Source organism: Rousettus aegyptiacus, unplaced genomic scaffold (genome assembly GCF_014176215.1).
Source record: "Rousettus aegyptiacus isolate mRouAeg1 unplaced genomic scaffold, mRouAeg1.p scaffold_m13_p_4, whole genome shotgun sequence".
NCBI lineage: Eukaryota > Metazoa > Chordata > Mammalia > Chiroptera > Pteropodidae > Rousettus > Rousettus aegyptiacus.
In genome coordinates, this window is record NW_023416307.1 from 129,690,271 (window position 1) to 129,704,868 (window position 14,598).

At 36.1% G+C, this 14,598-nt stretch overlaps 1 protein-coding gene and 1 pseudogene across 1 annotated transcript in view; one reads left to right on the forward strand and one right to left on the reverse strand.

Moving 5' to 3' along the window:
• The window catches only part of LOC107508484 (inhibitor of carbonic anhydrase), a 41,805-nt gene that overhangs the window by 26,197 nt on the left and 1,010 nt on the right, over nucleotides 1–14,598 (reverse strand). Inside the window, exon 2 of the mRNA XM_016140325.2 lies at nucleotides 6,129–6,301. Within this exon, the coding sequence (XP_015995811.2) occupies nucleotides 6,129–6,301 (173 nt within the window). The remainder of the gene's footprint in view (nucleotides 1–6,128; nucleotides 6,302–14,598) is intronic.
• LOC118602256 lies at nucleotides 11,644–11,762 on the forward strand (annotated as a pseudogene).

The following is a 14,598-nucleotide window of genomic DNA, read 5'->3' on the forward strand; positions in this document are numbered from 1 at the left end:
AAGCCCTCACTTCCACGAAGCCCCTCCAAAACCTTTCCAAGTGGCCATGACTGGTGCAGCTTCTTGGATCCGGGACCAGAAAAACCTTCAGCTTGGCCAGACCACATACCACAGCATGAGCTTCAGCTGACTTTACCTTCCTGGTGAGGAGATTGGCCACCATATTCCTATTTCTCCTGTATAGAGGACGGAATTTTTCTCTTTCCCTGGTGAGAAGTCTGGTTCTTAGCCCAGAAACCCATGTGTGATCTTTTAGGATCAACCTGAATTGCAGAGGCTTGACCTCGCCGGCCTCACGGGGAAAGCTGCCCTCCCCACACCGGACTGGGTGCACAGCCCACGCACCGCAGGCTGTGAAAGGGCTTGCAAGTCAGTTACTCAGGTCTGCCTGCCAGGCTCTTGTACCTGTTTACATTGAGAGGCCAAGCACTTTCATTTGGGGGCCTCTTTGTCTTGGGCCTTGTGCTGAGGTGTTTCCCAGGCACCACTGTGAAGCCCTCCTTGTGGGAGAGTGGAGCTTTGAGGACACTCTTCTCCACTCTGATTCAGTACTCAGTACTTCCCCTTCCTGTCCTGGGTCTGTGTAACTGAGGAGTCTCTTCCATTGATTCGGCGTTTTCTCTGTTTACCTTCTTGCTTTTGCTCTGAACTAAGTTTTAAATGACTATTACTTCCTTTGTGGCTCATGGTTTGTTTAATAGACTACTCAAATATGTCACAGCTCACCTCTGTCCAACTCAGTTGTATTTTACATATTAAAAAATAGAGACACAGAAAGTTTAAGTCACTTCCTCAGGCTACAGAAAGTTTAGGTCACTTGCCCACGGCTGAGATTTAAATCCAGGCAGTATGTGTTTGTTCCTTTCATTGCAATGTTACTTGCTGGGGTTTTTTTGGTTTTGTTTTTAGTTTCCAGTTTTACAAAATTTCCCCCTTAAACTAATAGTTCACTTGAAATATTATAGGTGCCTTCCTGCTGGGTCTAGAATTTATTTTCTCTTAAACAAGAAGCACTATTTTTTTATGTAGACAATAACAAATGTTATTACCTTTTTTCTTGCTTCAAATATCTTTAGTCAAAATGATTTTTCTAAAAGCCCTTGCCAGTTCTCAATGAATAGTTCTTATTAATTAAATCACAAGGCAGAAGCTATAGCTCCATAACCTGAGTTGTGTTACAGGTTAAGTTTTTAAATAAATTAAAATAATAATGAAAGCCAAACTATATATTTGTCTAGCTGAAACTTTTCTTTTTATTGTCAGGATTGTTTTTGTTGTTGTTTTATTGTAACAAAGTACATAATATAAAATTTACCATAGAACTACTTTTAAATGTACATTTCAGTGCCATTAAATATATTCATTCACATTAGTGAAGAACCCTTTAATTCCACAACTAGACCTCAGATATGAAACAATCTTTGAGGCTTCCTTGGTATCACAAAAGGTAGGTAAAACCTCCAGAGAGTCTCCATAGCTATCCCACACCCTACAGAATAAAAATAAATAAGCAAATAAACAAAAGCTTTTCCCAGGGAAGTGAGGCTGAGGCTTTCTTGGGCAAGACACCAGAATCTGGGCAGGAATCACTGGAGACTCAGGGGCTCAGGAACCAAGGAGCCAAGGCCTAACTCATGGGATTCTGAGGGGAACCTGAACCAACAGAGAGCAAGAAGAATAAAAGCAAGCATTACTTCCCAAGTACAAATAACCAGACTCAGAGGAAGGTAAGCCACGATCTTAGACATCAACAGACTTGGGCCCTCAAGGGCTGTGGATTTTGGAACTGTTGGATGCAATGGAGAAGAGCTACCTATGAGGTATTTAGTTTTATGTACAAAGTAAAGGCTACAATCACAGCATAAGCACGGAAATGGAAATTGCTAGGAATAAAAAGAAAAAAAAATTAACATAAATACAGCTGTTGAAATAAAAAAAAAATGGATGGGCAACAAGTTGATTAGGCATGTTCAAAGTTTAAAAAATGATTAGAACTAATAAATGACTTCAGTGAAACTGCGGGATACAGAATCAATATATGGAAATCTGTTGCATTTCTATACACCAATAATGAATAAACAGAAGAAATTAAGAAAACAATCTCATTTACAATTCATCAATAAGTATAAAATACTAAATTTAATGGAAGAGGTAAAAGACCTGTACCCAGAACTATAAGACGTTGAAGAAAAAAACTGGAGAGGATACAAATAAATGGAAAGATATACCTAAGGTTTATGGATTGGAAGGATTAATATTGTTAAAATATCCTTACTATTTAAAGTAATATACAGAATTGATGCAATCACTATTAAAATACTAATGGCAGTCTTCTCAGAATTAGAACAACTAATCTTAAATCTATATAGAAACACAAACGACCCTGAATAGCCAAAGAAATCTTGAAAAAGGACAAAGTAGTAGGTATCATACTCCCTGATATCAAACTATACTGCAAAATTAAAATAATCAAAACACTATGGTGTGAAAATAGATATAGAGGTTAATGGAATAGAACAGAGAGACCACAAATAAATCCTTGCTTAAATGGTTAATTAACCTATTAATCTATGGAGTAAAAACAGTCTCTTTAGTAAGTGGTGTTGGCAAAACTGAACAGATACAAAAAATGAAAATGAACCACTTTCTTATACCATATACAAAAACAAACTCAAAATTAATTAAAAACTTAAATGTTAGACCTTAAATTACAAAACTCCTAGAAGAAAACATAGGCAGTAAAGTCTTTGGCATTGCTCTTAGCAATATCTTCTTTGAAAAATCTCCTCAAACAAGAGAAAAAAAAGAAAAAATAAATGCATGTGACTACACCAAACTAAAATATTTTGCACAGTGAAGGAAAGTACCAACAAAACAAAAAGGCAACCTACTAAATGGGAGAAAATATTCACAAATGATATATCTGATAAGGTATCCAAAATACATTAAGAATGCATACAATTTAACACACACACAAAAACCCCCCAAACAATCCAATTACAAAATGGGAAGAAAACCTGAATAGACATTTCTCCCAACAGGACATACAGATGTCCAACAGACATATGAAAAGATGCTCAACATCATTAATTATCAGGGAAATGCAAATTAAAACCACAATGAGACATCACTGCACATTGATCAAAATTGCTATCATCAAGAAATCAACAAATTATAAGTTCTGGCAAGGATGTGGAGAAAAGAGAACCATCGTACATTGTCAGTAGGGTTATAAATTAGTGCAGCCACCGTGGAAAACAGTATGAAGATTCCTCAAAAAATTAAAAACAGAGCTGTCATATGATCCAACAATTTCACTTTGGGGTATTTATCCTAAGAAAAAAAAAACAATAATTTTAAAAGATATATGTACCTTTATGTTCATTGCAGCATTGCTAGTAATAGCCAAGATATGGAAAGGACCTAGATGTCCATCAAAGATTAATGGATAAAGAGGACTAGATATTACATATGTGTTTGTATACACGCACACACATACACACACAATGGGATATTATATGGAATAGTATTTAACAACATAAAAGAATGTAATCTAGACAACATAGATGAACCAAGAGGGTATTATGCTAAGTGAAATAAGTCAGAGGAAGAGAAATACCGTATCATCTAACTTACACATGGAATCTAAAAAATCAAGATGGTCTGAGATATGAGAAAGAATGGTAAACAAATTAAATGGCAAAAACGTTAGTAAATCCAAATATTCTCTCTCTCTTCCTCTTTCTGAGTTTTTGGGTGTATTTATACACACGTATACATAGATACACACACGAACACTCATACACATATATAAATGTATATTTATATAGTATCTACAAATACATAAAGTATCTACATTATGGGGTTAAAAAATAAACATAAAATAATGAATACTAATATCTAAACAGGGAAGAAGGAAGTCTGAGCTACTGTATTCTTGAGTCCTTTTAATATTTGACAAGAGGGAGGGGTCAAAATTATTTTATTGTAACACTTTGGTAAACTAAAATTACATAGTAAAAATTTAAGGGAAATTATTAAAGAATAAATGAAGAGTTTAAATTCACTACCAGTGAGGTGGGAGAATGGAATAAAGAGAAACAATGCAAATGAACACACATGTACAAACACAATTTTTAAAAATCATGTATCGGGGTGGAATCAGGACTAAGAAAAATCGAAAGGTAATATGGCATAAATAAGTCCAAATGTATCTATAATAACAATAATTATTAATGGTCTAATTTACCAAATAAAACAAATGAGATTGTCAGATTGCATTAATAAACAAAATCCAGCAATATGCAATTTTCAAAAGTTACACCTGAAACAAAAGCACACAGAAAGTTAAAATAAAGGAATTATTTTAACTAAAAGATATTGGAGAGATACAGATTATTTCATAATGATAAAACATCAGATTCACCAAGAATGATATAAATTATTCTCTCATATACTGCTAGTAGAAGTGGAAATTGAAATAACCACATTGGATTTGCTTTAAAATCAAATACATCTGTCATTATCTTAAAAGTCAAATACTCACATATCTCATGGGTCAGCAAGTCTGCCCCTATGTATATAGCCAACTGAAACTTTAATACTTGTGTCTCAGGAGATTTGTATAAAAATATCCCTTAAGCCTCAATTAGAATCCAAATGCGTAATGACTAAAAAGAACAAATAAATCGTGGTATATTCGCATAACAAACTATTGTTGAGTTCTAAAAAGAAATGAATGATGACTGCTTATTCAACAACATGGATGAACCTTATCATAATACCGAGGAGGGAAAAGCATGTATGAGAAGACAACATGTAGTAATGTTATTTCCATAAATTTTTAAGAAGTATAACTATGCAATCACTCACACATACCTATATGTCTTAAAACTAAAAGGCAAAAAGTTCTGAGGATTCTTTTTGCTCAGGATGGGGAAACACATGGGTCGTTGTAAGGAGGGCCAGTGAGTTACCCCACCCTAAAGGCAGCATGCCCTTAGAATCCAATTCTGCAGCTCAGTAGCCCTAGAGGGAAGCTATTGGCAATGATAAAATTTAGAGAAACTATGGTGGATTCATGGATAGTATTAGTTTATATTACTAACACATTTAAAAATAAAGAAAGGTATGCATGAACCAAAGTTGAACCTATGTCATAATTCAAATGACAGTAACGGAGGTCCAATTAAAAAAAAAAAAGTAGAACACACCAATTGTTTGCAGCAAATCACTGATTCCTTGAGTTAATTGAGGTCCATCGGCTCAGTCCACCTCTCCCACCTCACCCCTCCTTCCCGTCTCTTGTTTATTCTGCTGCTGTCACCCTGGCTTCCCTATAGAAACCCAAAGAGGTCCAGCCCTCCCCTGTCTCAGGCCCTTTGCACATGCTGTTGTTCGCTGCCTGGAGTATTCTACCCATGGCTCTTGGCAGGCTTACCCATGCTCCTTCCTCCCTGGGTTCTCAGCTTCCTTGTTCCCTTCCAGGCCAAAGCAAGTTTCCTGTGAAAGTCTCCATCAGAGCATTCTACTTTTCCTCTTCCTCGTATGTCACACAATTTGAAATTACATGTCTACCTTTTTACCTGTGTTCCTCCTCCTCTCCTGCATATACCGTAAGCTCCTCAAGCATAAGGACCATGTGCGTTCACACTCACCACTGCAGCCCCATTGCCCAGAACAGGGTCTGACACACATTTAAATGAGCAAGAACAAAGTTGATGGAGTAAAGAGGATTTTGGAAAGTCTAGAAAACAAAGGATCAGTCATCATCTGCAATCACAATTCCTCTTCTCTATGAGCATTATTCATCTAATTCCCAGGATGTATGAAGAACTTCCAAAACAATGTTATATGATCATTTTGATAGCAAACATTCTTGTTTTTTTCTTGAGTTCAGAGAACTTAATGCCTCAAAATAGTCCTCGTTCAGGGCACGTTGGATTTTGTTTTAAGACTTGTTGAAGATGATTACTCCTATTTCCATTTCTGGAGTGATTTTGTTAGCAGTGGGGGTTGCTGCCTCACGCATCATCCTTCTATCTGTGAGTACAGAATTGTTCCAGAACAAAAGGAGCCCAAGAAAGTATGGATTCTCTTCCACTCCCCTTTAGGCAGCAGTGACTTACCATGATGGCCTTGATGCACTCAAGGTAGGAGCTTCTCTTCACACAGGCGACATGAGGGCCAGCCTCATGGAGGATTTTTTCCATGCTGTCACGGAAACTGGAGCACTTACTGGCCTCATGATTTGAGATGGTGCACCACCTCACAGTTTTATCGGGCACAGCCAGACAAAGCCCTAAGGGAGAAAGGCCAAAGGTGTAAGGGATCCACAGTGCTCACTTTTCTCTGCTGGTAGAAGAGGTTAAAGACAAGGTCAAGGGTTGGCTGAGTAGGGCAGACACAGATTGGACTGGCTACATGGCTCACATGAATTCTGGGTCCCATTTCTCTGATTGTACCTTTTCCCTTGGAGGAAAAATGCAAAAGCATCCCTAAAAAGTTAAACATACAATTACTATAAGATCAGAAATTCCACTCCTAAGTAAATACCCAAAAGAACTGAAAAAAGGTATTCAACCACGTGTAGTCAAAAAATATGGGAACAACCCAAACATATATCCACAGGTGAAGAGATTAACGAAACGTTTTATATCTATACCATGGAATATTATCCTCCCATATAAAATGAAGTACTGCCACATGCTACAATGTTGATGAACCTCAAAAATATTATGTAAATGAGAGAAGCCAGACACAAAAGGTCACACATTTTATGATTCCATAGCAATGAAATATCTAGAACAGGTAAATCTATAGAGACGGAAAGCAAAGTGGTAGCCGCCAGGGCGAAAGGAGAGGAGAAAGGGTTTTAACAGGGGTGCAGGATGTTTTTTTTGCAGTGATGAAACTATGCTGGAACTAGGTAGAGGTAGTAGTTGCGCCACATTGTGAATGGACTAAATGTCACTGAATTGTACACTTTTAAATGACTAATTAATTTTACGTTAGTGAGTCTTACCTCAAAAAAAGTAAGACAGAAAGAAAGAAAGAAAGAAAGAAAGAAAGAAAGAAAGAAAGAAAGAAAGAAAGAAAGAAAGAAAAAGAATAAAGAAATCTATCAGAAGGAAACTTTGATCCTAATGATTTTGTCTTTAGACACTGGCTACTCTAACCTGACGTAGTACTGATTGCTGGGGCATTAAAATCAATGCCTTTCATTTCACTGGCATTTTAAGCTTTAGTGATTAAATAGTGTAGAGTATAGTGTAGAAATTAGTGTAGAAAAATTATGAAGTCAAAAATGCTTTTTACGAATCTGTAGTATTTAAGCCAAATGTTATTGTTTTTTAAATTTGCAGTCATTTGTTTTTCAGGGAGATTAAACATTTTTTTATGGACTTATTTGCTAGCTATAATTCTTCTTTTTTAATTATCAGTTTTTAAAAATTTGTTTCAAGCATACAGTACATTAGTTAGGCATTTATATAGTTTATGAAACAATCCCCCTGATTACTCTGTCTTCCCTCTGGCTCTACACATAGCCATTACCTTACTGCTGTCTGTATTCCCTATGCCATGCTCTCTATCACTGTGACCCTCTGTCAACTACTAATTTGTACTTCTTTAACCCTTCGTTGCTTTCTCCTAGACCCCCACCCCCGCCCCTCTGACTATCACCAATTGTCCTCTATATTTGGGGGTCTGTTTTTGATTTGTTTGTCATTTCTGTTCCTTAGATTCCGCATGTCAGCGAAATCATATGGTATTTATCTTTCTCTGTCTGACTTATTTCGCTCAGCATAATCACCTCTAGGTCCATCCATGTCATTGCAAATGATAGGATTTCATTTTTCTATGGCTGAGCAATATTCCATTGTATATATGAACTATAACTTCTTTATCTAATCATCTGGCGATGGGCATTTAGGTTGCCTACATATCTTGGCTATTGTGAATAGTGCTGCCATGAACATAGGGATGCATAAATCTTTGAGAATTGTTGCTTTGTTTTTCTTTGGGTAAATACCCAGAAGTACAATTGCTGGGTCAAAAGGTAGATCCATTTTTAATTTTTTTGAGGAACCTCCAGACTGTTTTCCATATTGGCTAAACCACTTTGCAATCCCACCAATGGTGTATGAGAGTTCTCTTTTCTCTACATCCTTGCCAACACTTGTTCTTTAATTTATTAATGATAGCCATTCTGACAGATATGAGGCGATATCTCATTGTGATTTCAATTTGTATTTCTCTGACGATTAGTGGCCTTGAGCATCTTTTCATATGTCTATTGGCCATCTATATTTCCTCTGGAAAAATTTCTATTTAGGTCTTCTGCCCATATTTTAATTGGATTGTTCGTTTTTTGTTGTTGATTTGTATAAGTTCTTTATATAGCAAAATGTTATTTTCAACAAAATTTAGAAGACGAGTTACAGCAATAACAGCACCAGTTTTTGATGAGGCCCTACATGTCAGACGGTGTGCAAAGCACGTAACTCTCCTCTAATGTCCACAAAGTCCTACCACTTAAATATTGTTGCGCCTGTTTTCTAGATAAGATTAAAAAGAAAAGCCTTATCAGGGACATTAAGAAATCTGAGATGAAACTAATATTTGAATCACCCAAGTCTGTTTGACTCCAAAATCTATACTGCCCATTAACTGTCTGTAAGCAGGATATACAGAATTAAATGGGACAGGAGATATCAAATTACCAAAGACAAAGAGTGACAAACGGGGCCCCTCGGCTTTATTTGTAAAAGCCTTGGATAGCAGCCCAGGGAAGGCAGCAAGCAAGTGAATGGAACTATATAGGTCATGTGTCCTTGTGCAGAATAGATATGTTTGGAGTAATAGCTTACATTTGCATTTTGAGACTTTCAAGGCATGTTTGCTCCACGGGCTAGTATAGATTGTTAAAGCATGTTGTGTTGAGAAATGACTGGTAACAGGAGAGACAATACAACTTTATAAATGAAAACAGCTTTGTAGGCAGATTAAGTTATACAAAGAGTTACAGTGTTTTTCTTTTTCAAAGGTTTGCCCTTACTGGAAACTCCCTTTTCAAAGTATGTATTTTCAGTCACCATCGTGCTTATGTTTAAATGATTAAAACTTCAGTTTTTGTACTTCTAATTTTTTTAAAGTGTGAGTGTAAAACAGTAAATGAAGTTACATTGTTATGGGAAAAGCTAAAGTCTTGACAGAAACACAGTATTAAAATAGAGAACTAAACAAATACCGCACACGCGCGCACACACACACACACAACAAAACAAAACAAAACAAAACAAAACAAAACAAAACAAAACAAAACACCAAAGCCAGGATGAACTTCTGCTTCCACTTATGAAAAAGTAGCTGACATGAGATTTGCCCTAGCACTAAACAATTTTTACAAATCTGGGGGGAAAAAAACATTAAAAATATGTTTTAAAATATTGGGTAACAGAAGTGCAGGACTGTGACCCCTGAAAAAAGGGAAATAAGTAAGGCGAGGCCTATGATCACCCCAGCTTTTTTTCTGTACAGCATTTCCAGATGGCAGGGCAGAGAAGAGAAAACTAAATAGTTTGTTGGTCTTTTCCAAGTTTAGGAGACAAAGATCATGGTTACATAATGCTGAGGCGATTAGAATTTGCAGCACAGAAAATCAAAGAGCAGGGAGTACAAAAAGAGAGGGAGGAGAGAGAGAGATTGAGATTCAGAATCTGTACACGCTTGAGATTCTGGCTAAGTACCAATTCGAGCACTGTGGTGGCCAGACAAGGACAACTGCTAGGAGAAGAAATTTTAATTGTGAACTTAGGCCAAACATTTCCCAGAGCTCAAATGAGGTCAGGAATCATTTGAGTTCCCGCCATTCAGAGTGGAGAAACATCTCACTAAATAAACATGTGTTTAGTAAAATTTCCAGAAGTAGGCTAAGCTAGCCTTAGAATAAAGGGTATCCTAGACACAGCCTAAAACTAATCTTAAAAAGATTATGCTGGTATGCAGACAATAATGTCTGCCTACAAGAACAAAGTTGAACACTCTTTAACTAAAAAATGACAAAATCCAATACTTGACAAGGTAAAATTCACAATGTCTAGCAACCGATAAAATTACTACACAAGTGAAGAATAGAACAGAAAATAACTTTAAAATAGCTATTTTCAATGTCACAAGTATGCTCAGAAATTTAAAGGAAAACACGAATATAACGAGGAAACAAATGTAAGATATAAAAAGAGCTCAAAAGAGTTGCTAGAGATGAAAAACAGAATATCTGAAATCAAAATTCTATTGAATGTGAGTTTCAGCAGATTAGTACTCAGGAAATAAAAAGATGATCTGGGAGACAGTATTAAAAACTATCCAAAATGAAGCACAAAGAGAAAAAAAGACAAAAACAAATAAACAGAGCTGTGATGACTTTGTCATATAATAGCAAGTGACGTATGTGTTTAAATGTGTATATGTCGTATGTGTAACCATAGTCCAATGAAGAAAAGGGGGGGAAGGCATCAGAAAAATAGTGAATAAATATTTGGCCAGAATTTTTCCAAATGCTATAAAAACTATAATCTTGTAATTCTGAAAGAATCAGAGGAAAGAGACAAACTAGGTATAGAGGAAAAAAGGCAAACATCGCAGACTTTTTGTCAGAAACCACAATTTTCTGACAATAGAATATCATTACAGAGCTAAAAGGAAAACAACCTGCTAACCTAGAAATCTACACCCAATGTAAATAAGTCAGAACTGGAGGCAAAAACAAACTTTATCAGACAAATAAATGTTGAGAGAATTTGGTAATAGCAAACTTACACTATGATAAATGTTAAAGGAAGTGCCAGACCCAAGTGGTTACACTGGTGAATTCTAACAACACTTAAGAAAGAAATAATACCAGTGTTGCACAGACTATTTATAGGAGAAGAAGGAAAACTAACTCATTTTCTAAAGCAAGCATTAACCTGATACCAAATCCAAACAAAGGCATTACAAGTAAACCACAGCCAAATAGTCCCCATGAACATTTTTAAAACTTCTTTACAAAATATTAATAAATCAAAATCCAGCAAAAAAAATTAAATACACATGAATGTAAGTTTATCCCTTTCCCCAGGACTACAAAGTTGATTTAATGTACAAAAATCGATCAGTATAATTCACCATATTACAGAATAAAAGAGAAAAACCCATATGATTATCTTAGTAAAACAGAAAGAGTACTTGCCAATTCAAAAGTCTAAGCAAACTAGTAATAGAGGGGCATGTCCTCAAGGAGGGCTCTGCACATGCTAAAGAACATCTAAAAAAGCCTACAACTAATAGCGAGAGCCTGCTTGCTTTTCTGTTTGGGTCAGAAACAAGGCAAAGATGTACAATTACACCACTTCTGTTTCAACATTGTATGAGAGATCTTAGCTATTTTAATAGGGTCCGAAAGAGAAATAAAAGGCATACAGACTGGAAAATAGGATATAAAATTATCTTTATTCACAGGTAACATGTTTGTCTATACAGAAAAATTTTAAGGAATCTACAAAAAAGCTACTAGAACTAAAAGTGAGTTTAGAAAGGTCATAGGATTCAAGGTTCATATAGTAAAACCAATTGAATCTCTAATATTAAAAAGAAAAACTAGTCTATGGCCATGCCACCCTGAACAAGCCCAATCCCATCTGATCTCGGAAGCTAAGTGGCGTTGGGCCTGGTTAGTATTTGGATGGGAGACCACCTAGGAAGACCAGGTGCCATAGGCATAAAAAATAAAAAATAAGGGATTGTAAGCTGACAAGGTCCTTGCAATCTATGAGATTAACTAAGGGTTTCCTCACCAAGAAAAGAAAAGAAAAGAAAAGAAAAGAAAAGAAAAGAAAAGAAAAGAAAAGAAAAGAAAAGAAGAAAAACTGTAAAATGAAACTTAAAAAACTATCAAAAATATGAAATAGCTAGGGATAACTTTAACAAATTATGAACAAAACCTATACAATAAAACTACAAAACATTCCCAAGATAAATAAAAGAAGACCTAAATAAATAGATATAGAATGTTTATGGATTAGAAAGCTCAATTTTGTTAAGATGCCATTTCTCCTCAAAATGATATATAGATTAAATGCAATCCCAACAATAATCCAAGACTAAATGTGTTTTTTATAGAAATTGATAAAACGAATCAAAAATGTATGTAGGTATGTAAAGGTTCTAAATGGTCAAACCAACATTGAAGTAGTATAATAGAGTTTGGGGACTTATTGCTACCTGATTTCAAGATTTCCTATAAAGCTAAAAGAACCAAAACAGTGTGATATTAGCACAAAGAGAGACATTTAGTTTAGTGGGACAGAATAGAGAGTCTAGAAACTGACCCACATATATAGGGTCAGTAGACTTTCAACAAAGCTGCCAAAGTAATTCAGTGGGAAAAGGATATTTTTTAAAAAAACAAGTCCTGAAATAACTGGATATCCACATGAGACTATTGAATCTCGACCCTTACTTCCCACCATACACAAACATTAACTGAAATTGTATCTAGACCCAAAAATATAAAAGCTGAAGCTATAAAACTTCTAAAATAAAACAGGAAAATATTGCAATTCTAACGTAGCCAATTATATTTTTACAAAGGATATAAAACATAATAACAAAAAAAAAAAAGAAAAATTTGGTAAGTGAAACTGATCAAAATGTAAAACATCTGCTCTTCGGAAGACATCCTTTAGAAAACTAAAAGCTAAGCCAGAAACTTACGAATACAAATGCAACACATCTATCTGACCAGGGACTTATATCCAGAACATATAAAGGGCTATAAACTCAATAATAAGTCAAATAATCCTATTAAAGATGGGAAATGATTTGGACAAATATTTCAGAACATAAGATATACAAGTAGACGATAAGAATATGAAAAGATAATCAACATCATTACTCATCGAAGAAATGCAAATTAAAACCATAGTGATATACCACAACACACCTATTAGAAAGGCTAAATGTGAAAAGATCGACAGCGTCAAGTGTTAGCAGGATGTGAGGCAACTGAAATTCTCATACATCGCTGGTGGAAATGTAAAATTGTACAATTACTCAGAAAAGTTTGTCATTTTCTTAACAAGTTAAATATACACTTAGGATTATGACTCAGCAATTCTACTCCTAGGTATTTACTCAAAAGAAAAGAAACATTTGTCTACCCAAAGCCTTGTACACCAGTATTTGTAGCAGGTTTATTCATAACATCCCCAAACCGGAGTCAACCTAAATGTCCATCAACAAAGAAATGGGTAAACAAGCTATATAAGGCTATACAATGGAATACTACTCAGCAATAAAAAGAAACGAAATTTGATACATGCAACAATATGGATGAATTTCTAAACAATTAGGCTGAGTTGAAAAAGGCAGACACAAAAAATTATGTATTGTATGATTCCATTGATGTGAAACCCTAGAAAAGGAAAAACTTATCAAAAGTGGCAAAAAGTAGGAACGACTGGAAAGGGGTAGGGTTGATGGAAATGTTCTATATCTTGATTATGGTAGCTACATGGGCAGGTATATTTGTCAAAATTCATTGAATCGTATGTAGATTTAAAGAGTGCATTTTATTATATGTACCTTACAATTCAATAAAAGTGATTTTAAAAAGAAAGGGAAAGTGTGCAACCAAGCTAAGGGTAAACAGAGTCAAGTGACCTAGACTAGGTTGATCATTAATAACACCCCACCAAACCGTATGACAATTTCAAGGAGCAACTAAGCCCACTGTGAATATTTCATACTGATCCTGGAAGGGGAAAGCTGCTGGTGGCCACATGTTCACTTCATGGAGAAATCTCTCAAACTCCAGAAGGAGAGGCTGAGAAAGGAGGTAGAGGCCAAGGTAGAGGTGCAGGCTAATCTGGGCCCCTCGTTCTTAGTTCTTAAATGTCCTATTAAAAACCACTCCCTTTCCTTTGGTCTTTTTAGTTTAAGCTAGTTTGGTTGGATTTCTGTCATTTGTCACCAGAACAGTTTTTGTCACTGAGCTTTGAAGAAAGCACATTCTAAACTCCAGCCTTGTTTGGTGGCCAACATAGAAGGAATTGGGAGGCAGGGGCCAGATAGCTCTTACTTCTGGTTTATAAACACAGAAACGATCGGGAAAATGAACTTTTGGTCAGCCCCTGACACCAGTAGAGAAGCTAGAGGAAGAACAAACAACAGAAGCCCTGTTCAGGAAGAACTGGGGCGAGACCAGGGCAGTTGTGTGCGGGGGGAGTGGGCTGCACCCTGGATTTCCCTGTGGCCATAGGTAGCTGGACCATGGGATTACACCTCCCCACTATGTCAGATGCTCTACTACAGAAGTTATTCTAGACAGCTCGAGACATGACAGAACCAGGGCTGAACAGAACTAACAGCCATTGAGCCAGGGAGGGCTCTGCAGGTGCCTGAGCTCATTGACTTTGCACCATTACCTTCCTTACAGTTACCCACGCCAAGAGCCCTGCCAGCCCCATAACATGGGATGGGCCCCCTCATACATATGTGCAAGATTTTTACTAGTGATAACTCACCTGTGTCTCATTTCACTTTCACAGCAATTGT